At 40.5% G+C, this 26,898-nt stretch overlaps 2 protein-coding genes and 1 non-coding gene across 19 annotated transcripts; 2 read left to right on the top strand and 1 right to left on the bottom strand.

The window, feature by feature from the left end:
- Positions 1–535: 535 nt before the first annotated feature.
- tpi1b (triosephosphate isomerase 1b) lies at positions 536–5,331 on the bottom strand. Of its 13 annotated transcripts, XM_022215547.2 has the most exons (7): positions 5,130–5,327; positions 2,954–3,077; positions 2,792–2,876; positions 2,583–2,715; positions 2,420–2,505; positions 1,222–1,309; positions 536–1,133 (listed from the first exon to the last, which is right to left on the bottom strand). In XM_022215547.2, exons 1-7 carry the CDS (start codon positions 5,236–5,238, stop codon positions 1,015–1,017), a joined length of 744 nt encoding a protein of 247 aa, XP_022071239.1. In that variant the 5' UTR covers positions 5,239–5,327; the 3' UTR covers positions 536–1,014. The 13 variants fall into 13 exon arrangements, with proteins under 13 accessions (XP_022071239.1, XP_051813016.1, XP_051813017.1 ...); XM_051957056.1 differs by lacking the exons at positions 536–1,133; positions 1,222–1,309 and adding an exon at positions 1,802–2,257 and having other exon boundaries at positions 2,366–2,505; positions 5,130–5,331; XM_051957057.1 differs by lacking the exons at positions 536–1,133; positions 1,222–1,309 and adding an exon at positions 1,802–2,230 and having other exon boundaries at positions 2,366–2,505; positions 5,130–5,331.
- A 4,134-nt stretch (positions 5,332–9,465) lies between these two features.
- LOC127536614 (U7 small nuclear RNA) lies at positions 9,466–9,523 on the top strand. Its single transcript, XR_007945708.1, has one exon. It is a non-coding gene; the product is annotated as a U7 small nuclear RNA (small nuclear RNA).
- Positions 9,524–11,039: 1,516 nt separating this feature from the next.
- lpcat3 (lysophosphatidylcholine acyltransferase 3) lies at positions 11,040–24,664 on the top strand. 5 transcript variants are annotated; one of them, XM_022215545.2, is made up of 13 exons: positions 11,040–11,181; positions 13,195–13,302; positions 16,149–16,255; positions 17,430–17,523; positions 18,579–18,616; positions 19,431–19,609; positions 19,686–19,794; positions 19,874–19,960; positions 20,630–20,793; positions 21,117–21,264; positions 22,411–22,566; positions 22,955–23,097; positions 23,830–24,664. In XM_022215545.2, the coding sequence occupies exons 1-12, from the start codon at positions 11,097–11,099 to the stop codon at positions 23,072–23,074; spliced, it is 1,395 nt and encodes a 464-aa protein (XP_022071237.2). In that variant the 5' UTR covers positions 11,040–11,096; the 3' UTR covers positions 23,075–23,097; positions 23,830–24,664. The 5 variants fall into 5 exon arrangements, with proteins under 5 accessions (XP_022071237.2, XP_022071235.2, XP_022071236.2 ...); XM_022215543.2 differs by having other exon boundaries at positions 16,146–16,255; XM_022215544.2 differs by having other exon boundaries at positions 16,146–16,255; positions 22,955–23,109.
- Positions 24,665–26,898: the final 2,234 nt, after the last annotated feature.

Genomic DNA, 26,898 nt, shown 5'->3' with positions numbered 1-26,898 from the left:
GTTAAAAGTCAGAGTTTACCGAAGATAAAGGTGCAGACTGAAGGAAAACACAAAGAGCAGAATTATCGGAGAGAAGCAGCAGAAACGTTTATAGATGGAGAAGTTTTATTGGAGGCCCTCTGATTATTTCTTCTGACTGTATTAACCCTCCTGTTGTCATTTTCAGGCACCAAAAAAATATTATTTCCTCATCTGAAAAAAAATAAAAAATCTAAAAATTCAGCACACAAAAAAAAAATCTTCAAATTTCTGAGAATTTGCAAAACCTTCAGAAAAAAAATCCAATAATTCCTTAAAGTTTTATTCAAGAAATCCCCCAAATTTGGGAACAAAATTCTTGTAAATATTTTGAAAAAAATGGAAATTTAATTTAAAAAAAAAATCCTAAAAATATCTAAAATGATTACATACACTAATGATAATAAATATTGTGGAGCTGCAGATGTTAGAGAACAATTGAGTGAAAACAAACCAAACTAAAATCCTGAATTGAATTTCACGCATTTGACAAACATGAAGACAAACAAACAGCGAGTCCGTCTCTAATACCGTTTATTATCATCATGGTTCCTTTACAGCTTCTTCCCACCACTGTCGGCCATGACACACAGCGATGAACAGGAAGTGACGCTCCGCTCTCGGCCAATCAGCCGACAGCGAGCGGATCATGCATCTACAGAACATCAAGACCACAAGGAGAACAAAACCGCGACAGATTCACACGAAAAACTGGGAAAGTGTTCAAGTAAAGTCCGAGTCCACCTGCAGGAGAACGGACAGGTGGAACCAAACGGGTCCCGGTTCTCAGGTGGAACCGAACAGCTGACGGTTCTCAGGTGGAACCAAACAGGTGAGCATTCTCGGGTGATCAGCGCATGTGTCCGTCTGTCCTTTATTCGTGACAACATACAGAAAATAAAGAACAACACACAGACTCTGGCAAAATGGGAGGGGCTAAGGGGCTGAGTGATGATGGTCTGGCCTCTGATTGGCTCCCGTGGCAGCTCTGCCTCCTTACATCTTGGCGTTGATGATCTCGATAAACTCTGGCTTCAGGGAGGCTCCGCCCACCAGGAAACCGTCAACGTCCTTCTGGGACGCGAGTTCTTTACAGGTAGCACCGGTCACGGAACCTGATGAGGACAGGATGGAGGGATTCATTGATTAATGGGCGGATCAGTTAATTGATGGATTGATTAACTAACTGATGGATGAACTGACCTCCGTAGATGATCCTCACAGAGTTGGCGACGCTCTCGGACACGTTGGTCTTCAGCCATTCCCTGAGCTTCTCATGAACCTCCTGAGCCTGAGATCAACGAGACACGTAATTATTGATTATCAGTGAGACGCCAAAACTCCTTCTGAGCACAACTCGGATGATGGATTACTTTCACTGCCGATCAATCGATCAGCTGCGGGATCAATAAAATATGTCAGAACAGGTGAAACATGTGGACCAGTTTTTCTAAAAGAAACCAGAAAATATTCACACTTCAGAAGCTTTGATTACAGAATTTAGACTCAGATTGATGAACTGATTAAAATAGCTGATTAATAGTCGACAGTTTATTGATTAATGACTGATGCTTGAATCGTTTCTGAATCTGTCCAGGTGATCAGGTTTGTATAAATCCTCAGAGTCACTCAGCTTCTCTTTTATGGTTTCATTTTGTTTTTGCCTTCTTAATATATTTTACTGTCTCCTCTTGATTTCAGCTCGTTCTTTAGATTTATTATAAGATTTATTTTAGAAATATATTTCTCATATTTACTTGTTCACATATATTTCTAATACTTACCTGCTGACACATCTCTAATATTCACTTGCTGACATATTTCTAATATTTACGTTTTGAGATACATCTCTAGCATGTACCTGCTGACACGCATCTCTAGCATGTACCTGCTGACACGCATCTCTAGCATGTACCTGCTGACACGCATCTCTAGCATGTACCTGCTGACACGCATCTCTAGCATGTACCTGCTGACACGCATCTCTAGCATGTACCTGCTGACACGCATCTCTAGCATGTACCTGCTGACACGCATCTCTAGCATGTACCTGCTGACACGCATCTCTAGCATGTACCTGCTGACACGCATCTCTAGCATGTACCTGCTGACACGCATCTCTAGCATGTACCTGCTGACACGCATCTCTAGCATGTACCTGCTGACACGCATCTCTAGCATGTACCTGCTGACACGCATCTCTAGCATGTACCTGCTGACACGCATCTCTAGCATGTACCTGCTGACACGCATCTCTAGCATGTACCTGCTGACACGCATCTCTAATATGTACCTGCTGACACGCATCTCTAATATGTACCTGCTGACATGCATCTCTAGTATTTACCTGCTGACACGCATCTCTAATATGTACCTGCTGACACGCATCTCTAATATGTACCTGCTGAGGGGAGGCGGTCTTGCCGGTGCCGATGGCCCAGACGGGTTCGTAGGCGAGCACCACTTTGCTCCAGTCCTTGACGTTGTCTGTGGAGGAGAAACGTTGATGAGACGGAGGTTCTGCTGAGAATGTTCTCACATCTCTGCTGTGGAGAAGTCTGTACCTGCGATGACTTTGGTCTGAGCGAACACCACCTTCTCTGTGATGCCTCCCTCCCTCTCGTCCAGCTTCTCTCCGATGCAGGCGATCACGCCCAGACCGCTCTCCAGGGCGTGGGCGGTCTTCTGGCCGATCAGCTGTGGGCGTAGACTTGTTGGTTAGCTGCTGTTTTAAAGGACTTCACTTCATCTTGAATCGTCTGCTCAGACTCACCTCGTCGCTCTCTCCGAACACGTGGCGCCTCTCTGAGTGACCCAGAATCACCCAGTTCACTTCACAGTCCTTGATCATGGCAGGGCTGCAGAATCGGACACAAAAATGGATCAGAACCTGAATATAAACAGCTGATAGATCGATAAGTTGTCCTGAACGTACCTGATCTCCCCGGTGAAGGCACCTTTAGGGACTTTGTAGCAGTTCTGAGCTGCGACGCCGAACTTGGCGTCCAGATTGGATCTGGTAAAGTCCAGGTAGATGGACGGAGCGCCGCAGACCACCTCTGTTAGAGATCAGAACCGACAGAGTCAATAAAAGCAGACATCAGAACCTTCAGAACATCAGAGAAGAGCAGCAGCTTCATTAGACCGATGACGGATCAACAATAACTGCATCTGATCAGTCATGGAGGAAAAGACGACGAACAGAACCTGAAGAGTCTCTGAGACGGTTTCAAACGGATTCTAGTGTTTTACTACTCCACCAAGGAACGCATCGGAGTTATGTGACGATCGGCGTCTGTCTGTCTGTCTGTCTGTCTGCAACATTACTGAAAAACAGACTAACGGATTTGGACGAAATTTTCAGGGAAGGTCAGAAATGAAATGAGGACCACCTGATTAGATTTTGTCAGTGATGCAGCTTATAGTCTGAATCCATGGATTTGTTAAAGATTTCTGTATCATTGTTAGATAGCGGTACAACGTCACTGTAACCATGACAACTAGTGAACACTACGTCAGCTGATTGTGATCCTACTACAAATTCACCACTGAGGACTTATCAGGACTGACAACTGATTAAACTGTGGGGGTGTTTCTGAGTCCCATCAATTCCTGCCGGTCACGTGATTCAGTATCCGTACATAACGTACACATGCAGAATACATGCCTGTGCTCAGAGCAAGGTGATTGTATTTGTGGGTAAATCTATATTAAATGGACACATTCTATGTTGCTGTAATTTCTGATCATCAATAACTAATAAACAAATGCTGCATTTCTGACGATGCTATATGAGGGAATGAGCAGCCGTGGAGGTGCACTGAGCTCTCTGACTGCTTTTCTTGTGCAACAGTTTGTTGATCTGCAGCTCGACATGAGCAGAACCAGAAGAAACTCTACAGAGGAAGATCTGGCTGCAGAAATAAATCAGCTGTGTGGAAACATTTCACATAAAAACTGTCATTTAAATCAGCAGCACAGAGTTCTGATTGAATCCAAAGATAAGCACTGTTGAAGATGAAGATTCCAAACTGTTTTTGAGTTCTAATCCTTCTCCAACAATCGCTATGTAAATTTGGATTATTTCAGCGAGTCTCACTTTCTTCTGGACAACAAACACTCAGAGGTTCTGTTCAAACGGCAGCAGACTGGACGGGTCAGCGAGCACTACAGCCAACACACCGACACTCAGTGTAACTTTATCTTAGTCTATATTAGACACAGACTGGTATTATGGGATGCTAAAGGTCATTTGTTCGGCGCTGGATTGAAGGTCGCAGTTCAGCGTAGGAAAGGTCGCCGCATTCTGCAGAGGTCAGAGTAGAGTTCAGCGGGTCGCAGCTAAACTTTCCATGTATTCATTAACAGAACAGAAAGATCAGAGGACAGGCGCTCCTGAACGCACCACGCTGCTTTCAAGTAATTATGAAAAGCTGGAACTGAACATTAAAACAATTAAAAACACAAAATGTGACGAAGATTTGATTAGCAGAGGAACAGGTTTGATCCTGAGAATCACGGAAACAGGCAGACACACGTTCAATGACTCACAGTTCATTGTGCTGCATTCAGGGCCCGCTCGAAAAACACAAAACACCAAATTTTACACACAAACAGCTGAAAATAAATGAGTCAGTTTCTGCTCCACTGCTTTGAAATAATGAGCTTTGCTCCAAAAACGGGTGGAAACGAGTGATAATTCACTACATATAGTCCAGTTTTGATACATTCCAGTGAATTTTTAAAAATATATATATTTTACGGGTTTTTCCTTTTGTCTTTCAGTCTGTTGTAATGATTGATCTTTCCTCTGCTGTTCTTCCGGTTTTCACCTCTTCTAATAAACCTGCTTCCTGTCCGCTGCTGGAGACGGTGCGTCCAGGAAGCAGCGGATGGTTTGTGTCCTGAACGCACCGTCTCCAGCAGCGGACCCTGAACGCACCACCAGCTGCTGGACTACGTGCCGCCGAGCGCGCGCAACCACCGGACATGATGAGACTCCATCATCAGGTTTAAAAGACCGAGCAGAACCAGAACCAGAAACCAGAACCTGCTGCTGCTCTAACCTAAACCAGAACCGTTCAAAACCGGTAGAACCGGGATCCACCTACCGACGTTGGGGTCCGTCTTGGCCCCGTTCATGGTCTGGATCAGGTCCGTGAGACTCTTCTTGTCTCCGTTCATTTTCCAGTTTCCTCCCACGAAGAATTTGCGGCTCATGTTTGCGGAGGTTCGGGGCTGTTTTGCGGGTCTACGGCGGTTCGGAGCTTCGTCCTGCGGGGCGGCGGGAGGCGGAGGGCGGACGGGTATTTATCGGGGGCCGTAGCCCCGCCCACCGCGCTCTGCTATTGGTCCGCACTGGCACGCCCGTGAACGCGTCTGACAGCTGAGGACGGGGGCGAGCAAAATGTCATGTCGCGTTCAGGAGCTGCTGTTGAAATGGAAGTTTTTATACAGACATGTTCAGATATTTTAGCAGAAATTTATCCTCAAATCAAATATATTTTTAGAGTGATTTTTTTTTACTTGACGCTCGGTTTTCTTCTGGTTGGAAATGACAAGAAACAAGAGACAAAAGACAGTAAAACATCATGAATTTTACTCATGTAAGACATTTTTACTCAGAACACTGTGTCCAAAATTATTCAAATTAAATTTAAATCTCATTTTTTGGTATTATTTTTTGATCGATGTCTCTTGTAATCATGTCACATTGTTTTATAATCAACATTTAAATTAGAATTATTATACATGGAACATGTGTCCCACAACATGTTAGCGTAACCTGTTGGTGACGTTGTTGTGGTTTTGTGTCTGATCCTGCTTATTTTGAGTCTTGTTTTTGTTGTTTTGTCTTGTGTTTTAGTTGCTTTGTGTCTCATTTTTCTTATTGTTTCATTTTTGTCATTTTGTGTCTCGCTTCTGTCATTTTATGTCTTATTTTTTTCATTTTGTATCTTCTTTCTGTCATTTTATGTCTTATTTTTTCATTTTGTATCTTCTTTCTGTCATTTTATGTCTTATTTTTTTCATTTTGTGTCTTCTTTCTGTCATTTTATGTCTTATTTTTTTCATTTTGTATCTTCTTTCTGTCATTTTATGTCTTATTTTTTCATTTTGTATCTTCTTTCTGTCATTTTACGTCTTGTTTTTCATTTTTTTGTCTTGTTTTTTTCATTTTGTGTCATTTTTCTCATTCTGTGTTTTGTTTTCGTTGTTTCATTTCTAGTTTTACTTATTTTGTGTCTTGTTTTTGTCATTTACATCCTCAAACAGTTCTCCTGAAGAATGTGCAGAGCAAAACTATGTCCTCGCTTCTATTTTTCATATTTTCATCTCATCGTCAGCCTTGATTGAATGTCTCTCTCTACCTCATATTATCAGGATCAGACTCATTCTTTTTCCTGTTTTCCATCAGTCAGTTTGTCCTCTTGGTCAGCAGTAACAGCTAGCTAAATATCTAGCTTCTACTGCTGAGAAAAAGATCACATTAGCATGGATTAGAGTAGGGTTAGCAACAACACAGAAAACATGGAATAAAAATGCTACCATTGATGTGGAAGATGAACCAATCAAGCCTTTGATAGTTTATTATTATTACTGATGAATATGGAGCAGAAAACTGGAAAAGAGAAGGTTTATTTTTCAAACATTTTGAAGTCCAAATGTCCTCCATTTCTGGAGGACCATTGAAATGGTCACAAATGTGCAATTAAAGAGTCTGTGTTAGTTGTGGTGCAGTTGAACAGAAGTCACGATGGACAGGTTCTTGGCTTTGGATGCTTCTCCTGTCTTTGATGAGTCCTCCTTGGTGTGATCCATGGAGACCAGCCTTGTTCTTCTCATGGACATGTTGCTACCAGAACTGCTCATTCATCAGGATGCTCTTGGAGCTGATCTTTGGATTCTTCTTGGCCTCTACCGTTCTTCTTCCTAGCAGCCCTTTGACATGTTCCACAGTGTGGAGCTCCTTGGACTTTTCCATCAGGCTTCAAACTATCTTCAGCCTGCTTTAGCCACCAGAAGGATCCATCATTGGTGTATTCTCATATATTAAGCAATACTTGGACGACTGCCTGCCCAAATTTGCTCCTTAACTGCACAGAAAAGTGTTGATCTTCACTCTGTCCATTCACAAGATTATTTGTTGCTTTCTGTTCCATATTCTCACACTGATTTGGGTCAAAAGGCTTTTGTTTACTCTGCATCTTTTGCATGGAATATGGTGCACAAAGACTGGAAATTAACCAAGTTAACCCACCAATAAATATTGTTTCGTTGTCTGAAAAAAAAATCAATAATTCAGCAAAAGAAATTCCCCAAATTTCTGTAAATTTGCAAAACCTTCAGGAAGAAAATTACAACAATTCCTTAAAAGTTTGCCTTAAAAAAATAAAAAAATTCCCCCAATTTGGCAAGAAAATTAAACTTAAAAATCTTCCAAAGAAATCAAAAAAAATATCTAAAGTGATTGCACATATGTCAGTAAAACTTCTAATATTTTCTTTAAGAACATTCAGAAAAAAAAGGATTAATCTCATTTGGCACTTTTGAATCCAAACTGTGAGTTCTTGAGGCCACAACATGCACTTGTTTTTCATAATTTGCTTGTAAATCTAATCTTTTTATTTGTTTTTGCTACTGCTTTAATTGTGTATTTCTGTAACTGTGTTTTTATTTGCTGCTGCCTGTCTTGGCCTGGACTCTCTTGCAAAAAAGGTTGTTAATCTCAGTGGGATTTCTCCTTTTTAAACAAAGTTTAATAATTAAAAGTGGCGCATTCACACTTATTTAAAATAAAACCACATTATTTCCAGTCATTTAATTTTATTTTTTCCTCCACTTCAGCAGCTCTTCATCCATCAAACTTTTTACTTTTATTTCCATCTGTATTCAGAATTTTGCATATTTATAATTCATAATCTGATTTATAAAAAAAGATTTTAAAATATTTTTTGATTTATGGAGGAATTAAATGTGATATCCAGAACCGTCTCTGTAAAAACCTTTAACTCTAATATATCAACAAAATAAAAAAATAATTTTAAATCTGGATTTAGTTCATATTTCACAAAAATGCATATCTTAATGTCAGTAACCATCCGGTTTCTGTTCGTTCACCTGCAGTGTTTTACCTTAAGGTGCATTTAAATCTTTTCATTTTTATCTTTTGTGTTTTTACACTCAACAGAAATATAAACGCAACACTTTTGTTTTTGCTCCCATTTTTTATAAGATGAACTCAAAGATCTAAAACTTTTTCCACATACACAATATCACCATTTCTCTCCAATATTGTTTACAAATCTGTCTAAATCTGTGATAGTGAGCACTCCTCCTTTGCTGAGATAATCCAGCCCACCTCACAGGTGTGCCTTAGACTGCCCGTCTCATAAAAAATGGGAGCAAAAACAAAAGTGTTGCGTTTATATTTTTGTTGAGTGTAATTTCATCATATTGTATCTCCAGTCATCCTCGTTTCAGTTGATTCATTTGTTTTTGCATTTTAGAGGCTCCAATTATTTATTAACTGAATCATTTTGTGTTTTTATTGCCACTGTTATCCAGATTTCTTATTTTTCTGTCAACATCTTTGAATTTCTGACTAAGCTAAGTTTTAAAAATGTTGGATTTATTCATTTGACATTCCTGATTGTCACCTATTTTACAGATATGTTCAATATTTCTTATAAAAGCTACATTTTAAATTGAAAAATGCAGTCATTTGTTAATTAACTGCTGGTCTTTTAAGGGAATTATAAAAGCTATTAGTTGGTAAATATGAAATCTTTAAGAAATAAATACAAAATACAGATTTTTTCTTTTGTTTTTTTACTTTTCTGTTGTTTCATAAACTGATTTCAGCAGAAAGCCCAGTGGTTGGAGAAAATCTCAAAACTGAGGAGGTGATTTAGCGGATCTATGAATATAAACGATGAAATAAATCAGATTTTATGCAGCTTCGTGTGGTTAATTACAGTAACTGACAAAACATTTCAGGTTTAACAGACCCGGCAGCTTCTACAACACAGAGCACAGAACCGTCCAGAATATCAGGTTAATTCAGAGGAAAAAATGAGGAAATGTGAGATGAAAAAAGAGGAAACGGTTGGTTCTGTGGCTGAGGAGCAACGATCTGCCGTCTGATTGGCTGAAACCATAAGTCCCGCCTTCTCCTTGACGGCGGAGTATTGAACGCTTTGATTGGTGGACACGCAGCGCAGTTATTTACATTTGAATACCCAGCAGGCCCTGCGGCACGATATGGTCATTCTGCCTCTAAAATCGAGTTTAAAAGAGTTACTACGTATGTTTACGTATATATTTGAATGTATATTTCTATATTCTACTATTTTTCTCTGGTCGTGGCTTTTATTTTAAAGTGAACACCGTAATCAAAGTTTCTATATCAGATGGACTAAAGCAGAGAACCGTCTAAGCAGCCGCAGGATTATTTGCTCTTTTAGATATTTGTCTAGTAGGTTTCTCATAATGAGAAGCCCACATAGTGTTAAATATGAACTTGAGCTGTAGTATACAAGCATTATAATTAACAGTAGTTTATTTAAAAGTGATGGAACATTAGTTTTCAGTCACTGTTCTTAGTTAGCGCAAGCTTAACAGCAGAAAGACGTTCAAGGACTCCAGATCTGAGATATTTCTTTTTGTTATCAACGTGTTTAAAGAACAGCTGATTCTCGTCTCCTGGGATGTTGTTTAAAACAAAAGTGACGTCATGATTTGTCCCACAGGTGACAGCGAGGCTCACCTGAAGGAGGAAAATCACCTGGTTTCCGTCTTCAGGTGTGAAAATCTAAAAGACACCTGAAACTTTGGCTTTAATACGTGAAACTGTAATAAATTCTGGTCTGGCGTGACTTAAATTAAAATTAGAAATAATTCTAAAAGTCCTCCATGTTTTTGGACAATTCTGTTCCGTTTGAAAACCAAACATCAGGATGGAATAAAAAAGAAAAAGAAAAAGAGGAACAAATGAATTTAAAAGCAGAACTCTCAACTAGGAAAATCTATTTGTAAATAATAAGAATAAGAATAACAATGAATACAAAATGATACTACAACACTAAGACAACTTAGTATATTAATAATAATTATTATTATTATTATGGGCCTAATGGTTAGTATTAAAACTACTTTTTTAAATCTATATTGATAATAATAATAAATATTATAATATAATAATAATAATAATAGTAATGATAATAATAATATAAAAAGATAATAATACAATATTAAAACAACTTCTTATGCTAATAATTACAAGAACTACTAGACTTATTGTTGGTACTGTGACTACTTTTTAAAATCAATAATAATAATAAAATATTAAAATAAAATACTAATAAAACACAATATTAAGACAACTTAATATTATTATATTATATTAATTATTATAATAATCATTAGCCTTGTTGTTAGTACTAGAACTACTTTTTAAAATCAATAATAACAATAATAAATTAGACAAAATTGCAAAAAAAAGTAATATTATTGATTCTTATAATTATTCTTTGCATGATTATATAATGTATAATATTTTATATAGAAACTAAATAAAATAGGTGGCAAAATTAAATAGTTTAAAAAATATTTAACATATTTTTATGTCTTTTATAATATATAATATGAATATACTTACATAGTAATATAATATTACTAAGAATAATTAAATTTAATATTAGCAATTTTTCATCATATTTGTTTACATTTATTATTATTATTATTATTCATAAAAAATGTTGCTGCTGTAGTTACTGTCTACGGCCACATGAGGGCGAACTGACTCCGCTGAGTCTCGCCTGTTTAAACTCTTCATATTCATTTATATTAATAAAAAAAACGTCTCTGAGACAAACCGGCGGTGACCGGATGAGTCTGAACCTGACACTGATCAATAATCAATAACTGGATAGTTGAGAGAGCAGAGAGGTTGCGTGTGTGTGTGTGTGTGAGCTTGCTTGTGGGTGTGAGTTTGTGAGCGCGTGTGCTTTTGTGTGTGCGCGCGTGCTTGTAACGTCACTGAGCGTCGCGGCGCCTCCGTTCCGCCCACAGTAAAAATGGCGGCTCCCTTGCTGGAGACGGTGTCGGAGTCTTTGGGCTCTCCGGAACCGGCGGTCCGGCTCATCCTGTCCATCCTCATCGGTGAGTCGCGTGCGTGGGTCGCTTAGGTGTCGGCGTGGGGGGTCGGGGCGGGTCCGGGTGTCCAGGTGAGGTCCAGGTGAGGCTGGAAGCAGCGGCGAACAGAACAAACTGTGACTCAGAGCTTCAGGCAGCAGCGGCTGGGAGCTGATGAGACTGATCACATCACCGTGGACTGATCGGCTCGGATCGATAACCGATGTTAGAACTAACGGGAGGTTAAAACTGCCGTAACACGTGGCTGTTAAGTGTCTGACGAACCCGAGCTCAGCTGTTCCTGATCAGTATTTAAACTGATGTTTATTTAAACTGCTGTTTGTTTTTTTTAACTGACATTAATCTAAACTGATGTTCATTTAAAGCGATGTTTATCTAAACTGGTCACTATTTAAGCAGATCTTTATTTAAACTGATCTTTACTTAAACTGATCAGTATTTAAACGGATCTTTATTTAAACTGATCACTATTCAAGCTGATCTTTAAACTGTGGATCAATATTCAGCCGTTTGGTCTCTAAAATGTCAAAAATGTTATAAATGTGGATCAAAGTTTCTTCCAATGTCTTGCTTAGTCCAAAGATCTTCAGTTTTCTGTCACAAAGGAGGAAAAAACGTAGAAAATTTTTTAATTTAAGAAACTAAAATCAGAATTTAGACCGTTTTTGTTCATTTATTGGTTATATAGTCGATCTCTCTGTTGTCAACATGAATAATCTCCATTAATGTTTATTCCTACAAACTGACGTGTTTCTTCTTCTTGTTCAAACTGATCACTTGGTTGTCAGAGGAGCTGCTGATTACCAATCGATTGATCGTCCTGTTGTTCAGCCCGTCCTCCTCTGGAGGTTAAACTGTGTCACAGTGTCTCCTCCCCCCCAACAATGGAGCTTTTATTCCCTCCTCCAGCCCCAGTTTGCCTCAAACTAACCAGCAGCTCAACTCGTTCACAGCTTGTAAGTTAATAATCAATTTTAAAAAAGCGTCTTCAGTGAATATTTTCTGGTTTCTTTCCTTCTCTGTGACAGTAAACTGAAGATCTTTGGAGTAAACAAGACATTTGAGGAGACTCTGATCCACATTTTTAACATTTTAGGACATTTTAGAAACAAACAGACCAAAATAATCAACACTAGATCAAAAAAAAAAGAATCAGTTACAGTCAGTTAGTTTTTACTGACTAGTTGTTGCTGTTTTCTGTGGTTTATTAGTGAAGGTCACTGAAGGTTCTCACAAAGACAGAGTGTGTGTGCGTGCGTGTGTCCGTGTGTGTGCGTGTGTGTGTGTGTGTCCTCCTTGAACTTTGCTCCAACATCAACACTTCTCCTCACAACAATGCAAGGACTGAACTAAAGCTCAGCCTGTGATTGGCCGCTGCAATCATGCATGGAGCAACAGGGCGACTGCAGCCAGTCACAGGCTTCCTGCAGCATGCATGCAGCAGGCGACCTGTGATTGGCTGCAGTCGCCCTATTGCTCCATGCATGTTGCACAATGTTGCTCATGTGGTAACTAACTGCAGGTTCCTGGGAGTCAAACAGTGAAGCTGCAGAATTCAGCTGAAAGTTCTGCATCGTTTTCAGATCATTGGTCATCCGTTATTGATTATAGACGTTCTACAGGACCAATCTGGACTCAGTGTTTTACTCCAAGGTTCCTCAGTGTGTTTGAACCAGCAGTGACCTCAAATGGAACCTGCAGAACATTTATTTTACTGTTTAAATAAATAAAACCACGATCTACTGATTGTTTCAGAACAAAGTTCTCTTATGTTGTTGTCATATCATTGATTACATTTAAAATATGTGTGGAACTGCGTCAGAACTCAGACTGTTGGTTCTATCTGTGTGCTTGGTGTTGGTTCTATCTTTAGTCCTACTCCATTAAGGTTCTCCTTGACATTTAGATTGTTACACATGGTTCTACTCTGTTCCTGTGTGTTCTTTCTGTTTCGTCCACTGCTCTGGAGTCAAAATGTTCTCTTTGTTCCACTAACGTTCTCCTGTGGTTCTCCTGCAGGGTATCCTTGTGCTCTGCTGTACCGCCGCCTGCTGTTCCACCAGCCTGCCACAGTGATCCACTTGTTCCACACCTTCTCTGGCTTGGCTCTAGCAGCGTTTAACTTTGGTGAGACTGAAGGTTTTCTGCTCTTCGTTAAACATTAATGTCTGGGTTGATTTCTGACAAACCATGGACTTTGTTCTCGTCACCATCCATGTTCTGTAACGTTCTTTCTCAGGTTCTTCAGAGCTGCGTTTTAACAGAACAAACAAACCTCGACGTCGCCTCGCGTTTTATCTGGATAAAGTTGTTCTGAAGGTCGTGAGATCTCCGCTCCTCCTGCTGCTGATGGTTCTATTGATCTAAAGATGTTCAATCACTGTCAAACATTTCGTTTATTAGAACATAAGACAAAGAAAAGCAGAACATCATCACCTTCCTTTTAACCTGAGAACTTCCTGAAACATTCATTAAATAGTTTCAGTTGAATTTTCATGAGCTTCAGACATAAAACACGTTCCGATCATTTTATTATTTCATCTCACTATTGTTTACTTTCTGGATCATCAATCGGATGTTTGGTTCTTAAATATCTTAAAATGTTAAAAATGTGAATCAGAGTTTCCGCACATATCTCGTTTAGTCCAGAGTTCTTCAGTTTTTGGTCACAGAGAAAGAAAGAAACCAGAATAATTACTCAAACTCATTAGTCGATCAGCTGTTTGGTCTCAGAAATGTGATAAAATGGTGCTGATAAGTTTCTTAAAGTCTCAGATGTGGTCTTCAGATCTCCATACTCAACATTTCTGATTCCTGAGTCGACAGTTTTCTAGAATAGAACATGAGAACATCTAGTAGAATCTAATCTAATCTAATCATGAATGAACTGAGCAGTCGTAGATAAACGGTCCAAAGTTTCACCCCTTAATCTGTAATTCTGTCCAGAGTCGGGAAGACGTGCTGATAAAAACCTCTCTGGTGGTAATTTTTCATGTTAGAAGTTAAAAAATGTTTAAAAAGTGACACCGACGGAGCAGCAGGACATCCAAGCAATGCCATCATCAGTTCTGAGGGTTCTCTGTGATCTTTAGGTCCATACTGTAGCCGGGAGAAGGTCAGATTTAGATTACAGACCAACATGGAGACAACTGGTCTGCTTCGTCACCTCAGAATAAAAGTATCTAATCTCCTGCAGCATGTCTAAAGGCCATTATGACCTCAGAAAGGAGAACGAGTCATTTTTCCTTCACAGGTCCAAAATATTCAGTTTGGTAGCAGCACTACTCAAAAATGGACGAATGGGTTTTGATGAAATGTTCAGAGAAGGTCAGAAATGACACAAGGACCAAATCTTCTAGTCTTCTAGTCTTCTAGTCTTCTAGTGTTCTAAAGTTCTAGTGTTCAAATCTTCTACTCTTGTAGTGTTCTAATTTGTCCCGTGTTCTAATCGTCTAGTCTTCTACTGTTCTAGTCTTCTAGTCTTACAGACCTGCAGACTTATCAGAACTTACACCCCCTGTCAAACGTTTTAGGACACTTTCTCATTCAAATAAAGTAGAACCTGTCCTAAAACTTTTGACAGGGGGTGTATCTACCAAATTTGGTACACATATGCAGCACATCAGGCTGAACAAAAAAGTCAGTGACAGCCACATTCCAAACCCAACAGGAAGTGAGCTGTTATGCGTTGAATATCAGGTTTTGCCCATTTTTCATTTTTTTCTAGAGTGAACTCCTCCTAGGGGGAAACTCTAATTCACCTCAAATTGGGCCAGTACATACAGGAGGCCTTAATGATCCAAAGTTATTAAAATCTTTTTCCAAAGACAAAGGGCGTGTCTGTGGCGGCCTCTGGAATTTTGGTCCTTCGCCATGCAATTTCAAGTGCCGTGTAAATGCCCTGAACATGCTCCAATCTGCCTGAAACTTTACATGTATGATCAGAGTCCTGCCCTGATCACATCCATGTCATGAAATACACCCCCTGTCAGAAGTTGTAGGACAGGTTCTACTTTATTTGAATGAGACCGTGTCCTCCAACTTTTGACGAGGGTGTATACATCAGAAATGATACGAGGAACAGTTAATTAAATTGTGGCGGTGTTTCTGAGTCCCATCAATTCCCGTCGCCCGCTACATGTTTAGGTCACGCCATCCGGTATCCGTACATAATGTAAACATGGAGAACACACGCCTGTGTTCAGCGCAAGGTCATTTTTTATTAAATATTTAATCCGTCGGAAATGATGCGACTGAGCAGCCTTGGCGTAGTTCTCTGAGTGCTTTTCTGGTTTGTTTTGTCCAACAACCAAAGCCCAAAGTCTCAGAGTTCAGAGCTGCACAGATCATCAGTGTGTAACAGGAGAAAACATCACTGGTCACTTATTTTCAAACCTTCCGGTCCTTCCACTCTCTCAGATGTGGATATTTTTTTCATATCACAGTAAACTGGACCTTTTAAAGCTTGAGTAGATCAATAACTCGTGTTTAATGACCAACAAAACTCCTCCGAACAAATGATTAACCTGTCAGTTATTGTCTAAATTATTGCAAACATGAATGAAGCTCTAGTTTAACTTTGTCCGAGAAAATTTAAAAAACCTGCAAATATTCACAATTTAAAACTGAATCTGTGAAATTTTATCATTAAAAATATATATCTGATTAATTAAACACATTTCAGCTTCACAGTTAACTTGTCTGAACTCCGTCATGTGATGACAGCAGTAATGTCCCGTAGACAGGTCAATAAATAAATAAATGAACGGATGAATAAATGAACGGGTGAATAAATGAAGGGCTGAATGTAAACTCTGACTTGTCTCTCCTGTCTCTGTTGTGCTGCTCTGGGATTTTACAGCAGGTTTGTTGGTTTTTCTTCGTCTTTCTCATCAGTAGCTGCTGAATGTTGCGTTCGGGTGCTGCGGGTTTCTGTGGTTAAACCCGGCGTCCGTGTTCTCTGTGTTCTGCAGGCTCTCAGCTGTGCCACTCAGCAGTATGTGTGTTAGTTCAGTTCCTGATGCTGAGGCTGATGGGGAGAACGGTGACGGCCGTCCTGAGCAGCTTCACCTTCCAGATGGTGAGATCCTGTTCTGGCGTTCTAATGTTCTACTGCTCTAATGTTCTCGTCTTCTAGTGTTTGAATTTTCTAGTGTTCCAATGTTCTAGTGTTCTACTGTTCTAGTCTTCCAATGTTCTAGTGTTCTACTGTTCTAGTCTTCCAGTGTGCAAATCTTCTAGTGTTCCAATGTTGGAGTGTTCTAATGTTCTAGTATTCTAATGTTCTAGTCTTCTTGTGACCTAATATTCTAGTCATCTAGTCTTCTAGTGTTCTAGTCTTTTAGTCCTCTAATGTTCTAATCTTCTGATCTTCTTGCTTTTTATTGTTCTAATCTTCTTGTTCTAGTGTTCTAATCTTCTAGTTTTCTAGTCCTCGAGCGTTCTAATATTCTAGTGTGCTAATGTTCTAGCCTTCTATTCTTCCAGTGTTCCAATGTACTAGTCTTCTAGTGTTCTAATTTGCTGGTCGTGTAGTGTTCCAGTCTTCTGCTCTTCTAATGTTCTCATGTCCTTATCTTCTAGTGTTCTAATGTTCTAGTCTTCTGCTCCTCTAGTGTTCTAAGTTGCTGGTCGTCTAGTGTTCTAATCTTCTAGTCTTCTACTCTTCTAATGTTCTCATGTCCTTATCTTCTAGTGTTCTAATGTTCTGCTGTGCTAATGTTCTAGTCTTCTGGTCTTCTGATGTTCTTATCTTCTAGTCTTCCAGTGTTCTCATGTTCTTATCTTCTAGTCTTCTACTGTTCTAGTCTTCCAGTGTTCTCATGTTCTTATCTTCTTATGTTCTTATCATTTAGCTCATTTCTCATTTTATTTGTTTTTATGCTTTATTTTGATTCATTTTACAGGAGATGTTCAGAATAAAGTATTCGGATGAGAGATTGTGATTTTAAGTTCAGATCTGATGCACGGTTAAACTTTAAAAGACATTTGTTGTGTTCTTAAAGTTTCTGGCTGATAAATTGAGCTTTTCTGGTGATTTAGAGGGCTGAAGCTGATGTTTTATGTTTTTTTCTCACGTGTTAAAGAACCAACGGTCACATGTTCTTCCTTTAATGCCCACAGTTTGAGGAATTAAACGCTGTGAAACTGCCTTTGCTGCAGTTTTCTCAATCGGCTCTTTTTCTGTGGATTCTGTTCTGCTGAAGTTTTCTAACCTCAGCTGATGTCTGTCTGTTTGTGGTGTTCTCCTGCAGATCTACTTGCTGGCAGGTTACTACTACACGGCCACCGAGGAGTACGACATCAAGTGGACCATGCCCCACTGCGTACTCACGCTGAAGCTCGTCGGTGGGTTCAGTCAGACGAGTCCTGACGTCAAACACCTAAAAAAAAAACACCTGAACACCTAAACAAACCTCTAAAGAAACAACTCAACAAACAAACAAACAAATACCTGGACAGTCTGACAGATGTTTGTTTAGGTGTTTGTCCAGGTGTTTACGTATTTGTTCAGGTGTTTGTCCAGATGTTTAATATTTGTTCAGGTATATTTTAGATATATCTTTAGGTGTTTGTCCAGGTGTTTACGTATTTGTTCAGGTGTTTGTTCAGGTGTTTGTTTAGATATATCTTTAGGTGTTTGTTCAGGTGTTTACGTATTTGTTCAGGTGTTCAGGTGTTTGTTTAGATATATCTTTAGGTGTTTGTCCAGGTGTTTACGTATTTGTTCAGGTGTTTGTCCAGGTGTTTAATATTTGTTCAGGTATTTTTTAGATATATCTTTAGGTGTTTGTCCAGGTGTTTACGTATTTGCTCAGGTGTTCAGGTGTTTGTTTAGATATATCTTTAGGTGTTTGTTCAAGTGTTTGTCCAGGTGTTTACATAGTTCAGGGATGAGAATTTTCCGCGGATCCGCGGAATTCCGCGGATTTTATCATTGCCAGGGTCATTCTTGTGACTCGTCTAAATTCGAGGAGAAAATTTTTTTGGCGGGTGAGGTATGTTTATGGTCAGCGAGTCGTAATATCGAACGGCTGCTAATATCCACCGCGCTGAATGCTAGCTGCCACTCAGTGACAGCAGTCATGTACAGTACTGTATTCGAATCACCATGAAGTGTAGAGTCCAGGGATGGGAATTTTCCGCGGATCTGCTGACTTCCGCCGATTTCATTTCAAGTTTGAACACTTTGTCGCTGATACTCCCGCGAGATGGTAACGACGTTAACGATAGCTTGTTAACGACGATTGTAAACGGCCCAGCGATTGGAAGTCGCTCCCCCCCCCGTCAACAACTTTCCACTGGAATCAGAACTTGCTGATCCCATCCCTGGTATTTGTTCAGGTGGTTTTTTTAGATGTATCTTTAGATGTTTGTTCAGGTGATTCTGTTTCCTGTTTCAGGTATGTCGTTTGATTACTACGATGGCGGGAAGGAACCGGTGAGTCAGCTGATCGATTATCACGATTGTTTACTTCAGATTTATTCACTGTTTTTATGTCTGTCGGTTCTGTTCTGGTTTTCATCACCATCCAGTGAATGAACGGAACAATCTGCATAAATAATGTAAATGTTGGACCTCAAGCAGAGAAGATCAGTGACGTCTGCAGAAACTCGAACACTACTTTTATTTACACTCATTTATTATTGGTAATAATCAATCACTTAGTTAATCAGTTATCAGTGTGGAGTAAAATATCAAAGTCTTAATTGCAGTTTCTCAAACAGAACGAAGTGAAGATACAAGTTCTTTAATTTTCCAGTGAAGCATTTCACAAACTAGTTACCATCTTATCCTGATGACACCACTGGACTCCACATCTGCTCTGCTACATGCGCTGCATGGAGTCGCTCTGCTGGACAAAATGTCATCACAAATAGAACTACAGCACTTTCAGACAGTTCCTGAACGCATCACATGACATTTCAAATCATGATATTTATCAAAGTTTGCGACAGATCCTGATTTTGATCCATTATTCTAATTTTGTGGCGCCCAGATAGCTCAACTGGCCGTTTGCTGCATGCCATTCCCCGCTCTTCCACCCATGTTTCCTGTCTTTCTCCGCTGTCCTATACATAATAAAAAAGGGCAAGAAGAATAACGTAAAAAAAGAAGAGAATTTTGAGATCACACTTGGTTCATTTTCCCGGCTGAACATTTGATTCAAGAACCATCTGAAAGTTGAAAGTCTGAATATTCTTTCTGTTTTTAGTAGATTTCTGACTTTGTTTCTGTTTCTGCTGTATTTTAGTCCCAGCTGAACCCGGAGCAGAAGAAAGCCGCCCTGTCGTCGGTTCCGTCGCTGCTCGAGGTCTGCGGGTTCTCCTACTTCTATGGAGGCTTCCTGGTGGGTCCCCAGTTCACCTTGAGGAGCTACCAGAGGCTGGTGGCCGGAGAGCTGACCGACTGTCCTGGAAAACCCGCCAACAGGTAGAGCAGGAGAACATCCCAGAGATGTTCTACGGGTGTTAACAGACCCGTTCTCAGCGTCCCCCTCTGTTCTCAGTGTTGTTCCGGCGATGAAGAGGTTCGGCGTGGGTTTCCTCTGCCTGCTGGTTTACGCCATCTTCAGCCCTTATTACCCCGACAGCTACTTCCTGACAGCAGAGTACGAGGTGAGGACAGCTTCAGAGTGGAGAACGGATTCAACAGATTAACGGAACACGTTCTAACCCCTGCTGTGTTTGTTCTCAGGCCCAGCCCTTCTGGTACCGCTGCGTCTTCATCCTGCTGTGGGCCAAAATCGTTCTGTATAAATACGTCAGCTGCTGGGTCATAGCAGTAAGTAGAGACGTTCCTAGAAACAGCGGATGAACTCGTCTGTCTGCTTTAGCTCATTCAGTCGCACCCTGATCTGCTCTAATGACACTCCTTCTGATTTAAACTGTTTTAAACTCTGCATATTTAAAATGGGGTCTTGGAAATTTTAGCTTCATAAACTTCAAAAGCTCTCTGAGATGTTTTCAAATCTGACTTCCATCATGTTTATTCTCACATTAAATCTGTTTGAACAACAATATCTGAGGAACTACTACAGATAAAAACCTGACATTTTCTCTCTTATTTCTCTTCAGGTCATTGTAGATCACAATAATACTAAACTGAACACACAGTACACTTTAATATGAAATACCGGATCACTAAAGGAGGTGATTTTCGTTGACCTTTAACGACTGACTGAAAAGGTTTGACAAGTTGAACTAGAAAAACCAAACTGTTGGCAGGAAGTCTGATCCAAGTAGAGTTCTGGAGTTTAAATGGTTCTTCAAACAGAGCTTCTGAATCACTAACATGAGAAATAAGAGATAAAATTTCAGGTTTTTGTCTTTAACAGTTCCTCGGATGTTGTCGTCGTTCGAACAGATTTAACGAGAGAAAAAACCTGCTGGAAGTGGATCAACGGGAAAAGGTTGTGTTGTGTTACAGTGTGTGTTACGTTGTGTGTTCCAGGAGGGAGTGTGTATTCTGTCTGGACTCGGCTACAACGGCGTGGTTGACGGGAAGCACCAATGGGACGCCTGCGCCAACATGAAGGTCTGGCTGTATGAGACCACACCGCTGTTCTCAGGAACCATCTCCTCCTTCAACATCAACACTAACTCCTGGGTGGCCAGGTGAGTCTGAGCAGGTGAAACATCCAGCCAGGTGAGTCTGAGCAGGTTAAAACATCCAGCCAGGTGAGTCTGAGCAGGTGAAACATTCTGCTAGGTGATATCAATTAGACCTCAGGTGGAACACTCTTTCGCTGGGACTTAAGAGTCATGAACTAAATGTAATTTTCTAAGGAGGTTCCTGTTGGATCTGAGCAGAATCTGGAGCTGAAATAAAACACTGTGATGAAGCAAATCAGGACTTTATTCATGTGTTTGGTGAAAGCAAAGAGCTGCTGCACTTCCGTGTTCTGGTCCACTCAGGCTCCGTGTTTCTCTCCTTTCAGAAACGTGTTCAAGCGTCTGAAGTTCCTGGGAAACAAACCTTTATCTCATGTTACCTCATTGTTCTTTCTGACCATCTGGCATGGCCTCCACTCCGGATACTTCTTGTGCTTCTCCATGGAGTTCTTCATCATCACTGTAGAGAGACAGGTAACCTCACACACCAAATACACTTCCTGGTCAATAAAAAAGTCGTCACTTGGATTTAACAAAGCAAATTGGATACATTGGATAGTCAGTGATGAAAGAACTTCTTTAACCCTAGCTGATGCAGTGAGGAGCTTCTCATTTCTTAAATATTGGAAGACATATCCTGTGGTCATGGAAAGGATGTTAATCTGTCTCAGAAGGATCAAATTATTGGCCTGCATCAAGCAAAGAAAACAACTAAGGAGATCAAACGACTAAAATCAGGTTAAGAACCGTCCAGCGCATTATTAAAACCTGAAGGATAGTGGAGAACTATCATCTTAGAGAAACAAACTCTTAGATGATTGTAGGAAACCAACAGTAGAACTCACGGCTGTTTAATAGTGAAAGTAAGAACATTTCCTCATGAAGGGAATTCAAAGGATCGGGACTAAACAGCTGTAGCTCTAAGAAAACCACTGATCAATGAGGATGATCGGATAAAAGGCTTCAGTTTGCTGTGGAGCATAAAGGTTGGACTCTGGATCAATGAAAGAAGGTCATGTGGTCTGATGAGTCCAGATTTACCCTGTTACAGAGTGATGGGGGCATCAGGGTAAGAAGAGAGGCAGATGAAGTGATGAACTCATCGTGTCTAGTGGGGGTTAGGGTTATGATCTGGGGTTGGTCAGGTTCTCCAACGTTATGTTCCCAAAGAATGAGGTCAGCTGAAGATACTGAATGAGCAGGTCTTTACATCAGTGGAGTTTTCTTCATGTTCCAAGATGGTGATACCAGGATTCATGGGTTCACATTGAGAATGAGTGGATCAGGGAGCATGAGATGGATTGACCTCCACAGAGTCCAGACCTCAGAACCACTGAGGATCTTTGGGATGTTCTGGAGAAGACTTTGTCCGACTCTCCCATCATCAATATGAGATCTTGGTGAAAAATTAATGCAACTCTGGACAGAAATAAATGCTGTGACATTGCAGAAGCTTGTCAAAACGATGCGACAGCTAATGAGTGACGTTCTCAAAACTAAAGGCGGTTCAATGAAATATTGGAGTGTGTGACTTTTTTTGGCCTTGGCAGTCTATATACATAGACATTGGTGATATATATAACTATGTTGATCGTTGATATGTAAATGTGTTGGTACCAGGCCCAGGCTCTGGTCCGGGACAGTCCTCTGCTCACCAGACTGGCCAACAGCCCCCTCTATCCCTTCATCTACGTGGTCCAACAGTTCATCCACTGGCTCTTCATGGGTTACCCCCTGGTGCCGTTCTGCCTCTTCACCTACGACAAGTGGCTAAAGGTGAGTCCCGGTCGATGTGCTGCTCTCACCTGTACCTGCCGCTGAGGTCACATGACCAGCAAGGTGTTTGGTCGCAACAGGACTTTAGGAAACAGACGTCAGACTGAAGTAAAACAAGGACGTCAACCTTGGAGTCTGAAGGTTCATCAGACTCTGAAACACAAACAGTTTCAACATCCATACTGGATCTGTGTAAATGTCTTGTTTAGTCCAGAGATCTTCAGTTTACTGTCACAGAGGAAAGAAACCAGAAAATATTCACATTTCAGAAGCTGAAATCACAGGATTTAGACTGTTTTTAATAGAAACTGATGAGTGTTTTACCTGAGTAGTTGCTTCTTCTATCTTGTCCTCCAGGATTATAATTTTTATCACCTTTGTGTTTCAGGTTTATTCTTCCATCTACTTCTGTGGTCACGTTTTCTTCCTCGTGGTCTATTTATCGATGCCGTACCTCCGTAAGGCTCTGGTGCCGAAGAAAGAGCGCAGAGACAAGAAGCAGGAGTAAAGCTGGTACGAGGACTTGGCATGGTGAGTGTTCAGGTGCGTCCAGGTGTGTTTTTGGTCGTTTTGCATCCGTTTTTGTTGTTTTGCTTGTGTTTAAGGTCACTGTGTGTCTGCTTTGCATCAAATTTTGGTCATTTTGTGTCTGTTTTAGGTTGTTTTGTGTGTAAGGGTGTGTTCACGTGTGTGTAGGTGTGTTAACTTGTGTGTTTTTGGTTGTTTTGCATCTGCTTTTGTTGTTTTATGGATGTTTAAGGTCATTTTGTGTCTGCTTTGCATCACTTTTTGGGCATTTTGTGTTTGTTTTTGGTCGTTTCGTGTGCCCAGGTGTGTGAATGTGTGTGTCCGTCCATGTGTGTGCCAAGGTGTGTGTATATGTGTGTCCAGGTGTGTGTAGGTTTGGCCAGGTGTGTGTCCAGGTGTGAGTGTGTGTCCAGGTGTGTGTCCAGGTGTGAGTAAGTGTGTCCAGGTGTGAGTAGTTTTGTCCCGTGTGTGTCCAGGTGTGAGTAAATGTGTCCAGGTGTGAGTGCGTGTCCAGGTGTGTATCCAGGTGTGAGTAAGTGTGTCCGTGTGTGTCCAGGTTTGAGTAAGTGTGTCCAGGTGTGTGTAGTTTTGTCCCGCTGTGTGTCCAGGTGTGTGTAGTTTTGTCCCGCTGTGTGTCCAGGTGTGTGTAGTTTTGTCCCGCTGTGTGTCCAGGTGTGTGTAGTTTTGTCCCGCTGTGTGTCCAGGTGTGCTAACCTGTGTGTTCCGTCCCTGCAGGTCGGCTGAGGCTGGATCTCCACTGAAGGGAACTGTGACTCTCAAGGAGCAGAACGGGAAATATTTTAAGGCCTTTAGTAATATATATGTCCATGTACAAATAAATTTCTATCTATTTTTGTTTTTCGGAGGGGACGAGGTGTTTTTATAAGCAAATGTTTACAGGAAATTACCGTTGTGCCACGTGGGGGAATTGTGAGCCAATCAGGGGCAGTTTCCTGTTTATTTAGTTTGAGAGACTCGATGCTGTCGACAGACTTGCACTCAGCAGTGACGGGTTCAGTCTTCGTTTTTGTCCAGGTCTGAGGAGGTGAAGCCGACTGCAGCTCCGGATTGAAAACCGCAGACAGACGCTGGTGTTTAATAATCAGGGGCTGCCAGTGGTTCTACAAACTGTAAATCACGTGTATGTTCACCAACACCCGACTCCAAATGGCCTTGTACTGATGAATGTTTTACAGTACATTTGTTCTGGTTTTCATTTGATTTGTGATGAAAAAACAAGACTTGATTTTATAGAGTTTTAACAGCTTTTATGAAAACCAACGTTTTGTAGCTTTTTGGATAATATTTCATGACCGATGTTGTCCCTGTGTTTCACTCCTCTGATTTCTACTCTGGAACCACATGTCAAAGTGAAGAACCAGTTCGTGTTTCACTCTGTGAGCTGAAGCTGTTTGTCTCCTGTTCAGCCGAAAGAGTAAAAACCGTCTTTATCCGGAGCTGCAATGATTAATCGATTTGCTGTCAACTTCTACTTTAACCGCAGACGTATTTATAATCGATTAATCACTTTGAGTCTTTTACTCAAAAATAAACAGTCTAATTTCTCTGATTGCTGCTTCGACTTTCTGGTTTCAATTAATCATTGCAGCTCTTCTGTCAGTTATTCTGCCAAATATGTTCTTGATATGAAGTTTGATTATTTGGTCAGAAGACAGTAAAAAAAAAAAAAAAATGCAAACGTTTCTGGTGTCTTCAGATCATCTGTGTTCATTCACTTAGTTCTCTATTGGTTCCAATGCCCAATGATTTTCAGACAAACGGAGTCATATTCAGTGTTTCTGATGATCTGTGATCAGGACAGATTCAGGTTTTTCTGCTTGACGATCTGCTCGTAAAGCAGCAGCATTTCAATGCAAATATACTCAATTACAAGAAAAAGTTCTGCATTCAAACTAAAATTTTCTCATCAAACATTGTCTTAAAAGTAAAATAAGCATTTTAAAGTTGTTCCATTCCAAACCCAGTACAGTTCTGAACAGAAGTTTCCATCCACTTATAAAGTCCATGTTTACCAGTCAGCCTCTAGTCTCCAATGAGACTCTAAATTTTCTGTGATGGAATCATTGAAATGTGAATCTTTGTGCGTTTTTATGCATCTTGAATCTTTCATAGACCTATCAAAGGTCTTCTGGAAAAATGACAATACCTGCTTTGCTAAAAATACACATTCAGAAATGCTAATCACTGCTTACAATTAGGTTCTTTGGATTTCCGTCCACAATCTTCTGGTTTATCTTTGACTTCTCTGGACAGAATTGATTCAGTTCAATTACATTTGTTGTCTTTCTGACTCAGACTTGTCTCTTCAGGTTCGTGATGGGTTTAAGTCAGGGCTTTGGGGAGACCAGTCTAGAACCTTCATTCTAGCCTGATGGAACCATTTCTTTACCACGACTGATGTATGTTTGGGCTCATTGTCTGATTGGAACATCCAACTGTGTCCAAGATCAACCTTCTGCTGATGGTTTTAGGTTCTCCTGAAGAATGTGGAGGTGATCCTCCTCCTTCCATTTACTTTGTGTAAAACTCCAGCTCCACAGAGCATGACACTGCCACCACCATGCTTGATGGTACGTTTGGTGTTCTTGGGGTTAAAAAAAACTGTCCAAACCCGCCTAAGACAGACTGAAACCAGTCCTAAAAGAGTATACACCCAGAACTAAAATCAAACTTAAACCAGTCCAAAAATATGTTCAGAACCAGTCAGAATACTGTCTGAAACTAGTCCTGAAAAAGCCCAAAACCAGCCCAAAAACATTTCAAGATAGTCCCAGAGCATGATACTGAAACCTCCATGTTTAATGGTAGGTTTGGTGTTCTTGGGGTTGAAGGCCTCACCTTCTCTCCTCCAAACATATTTCCATTCAGTTTTTGTTCCGTCTGACCACAGAACTTTCCTCCAGAAGGCCTTCAAACTTGAGCGGAGCTTCTCGAGGAACAACCTCCTCCTTCATGAATCCTCTCAGCTCATGTTGATGTAAAACCCTGTGGACACTGACAGCTGTGTTCCAGCAGCTTCTCATTCATTCAGACCTGCTTTCTGATGATTCTTGCTTGACTCTTGACCATCCTGACCAATCATCTCTCAGCAGCAGGTGATAGTTTGTGTTTTCTTCATGATGGTGGCAGTAACACAACTGGACCATGAACTTTAGACTCACAAACAGATTATTTTGTATCTGAAACTGCTTTGAAATGACTTTCTGATTTGTTCAAGTCAAGGATTTGCTTCTTCAGATCTTTGCTGAGCTCCTCAGACTTTCCCACTGAAGTGTTTGAGTCTACTGAGTGGATCTAATGGTTCTATTTAAGCTGGCTCAGAGGAGTCAGCAGCTGTAGTCGATCATGATCACCCACAAGAAGTTAAGAGGTCATGACACAAAGAAAACTAGATTAACACAACTTCCTACATCAAAAGCTGTATGTATATTTTTGACCCAGAAGATTGTGTCATATTTCTAAAAAACTACAGTGGTGTTTCAGAAAGTTCTTGGCCTCACCAGGAAACATCACAGGAAACAGATTGTTCTGGTTTTTCAACTCATCTCCTTTAACTTCACTTGGGTCACATCGTGAACCTCCAGATTCTCCAGCGGCTTTCATCTGAGAATGGTGACGACCAAAATAGTTTCAGTTTGGAAACGGAAGTCAGACGGTGAGTAAAGTTCATGGTTCAACGGTTCCAACCACATTTAGGTGTCTGGACAGAAACCAAACTTTGACCTGTTTTTTAGTTAACCGTCTCAAACATTTGGGTTTTTGTGGAGCCTTATTTCAGACTTT

This window comes from Acanthochromis polyacanthus, chromosome 12, assembly GCF_021347895.1.
Source record: "Acanthochromis polyacanthus isolate Apoly-LR-REF ecotype Palm Island chromosome 12, KAUST_Apoly_ChrSc, whole genome shotgun sequence".
NCBI classification, from domain to species: Eukaryota; Metazoa; Chordata; class Actinopteri; family Pomacentridae; genus Acanthochromis; species Acanthochromis polyacanthus.
The sequence above is the reverse complement of the archived record's forward strand: the minus strand, read 5'-3'. Positions and strand labels throughout refer to the sequence as shown.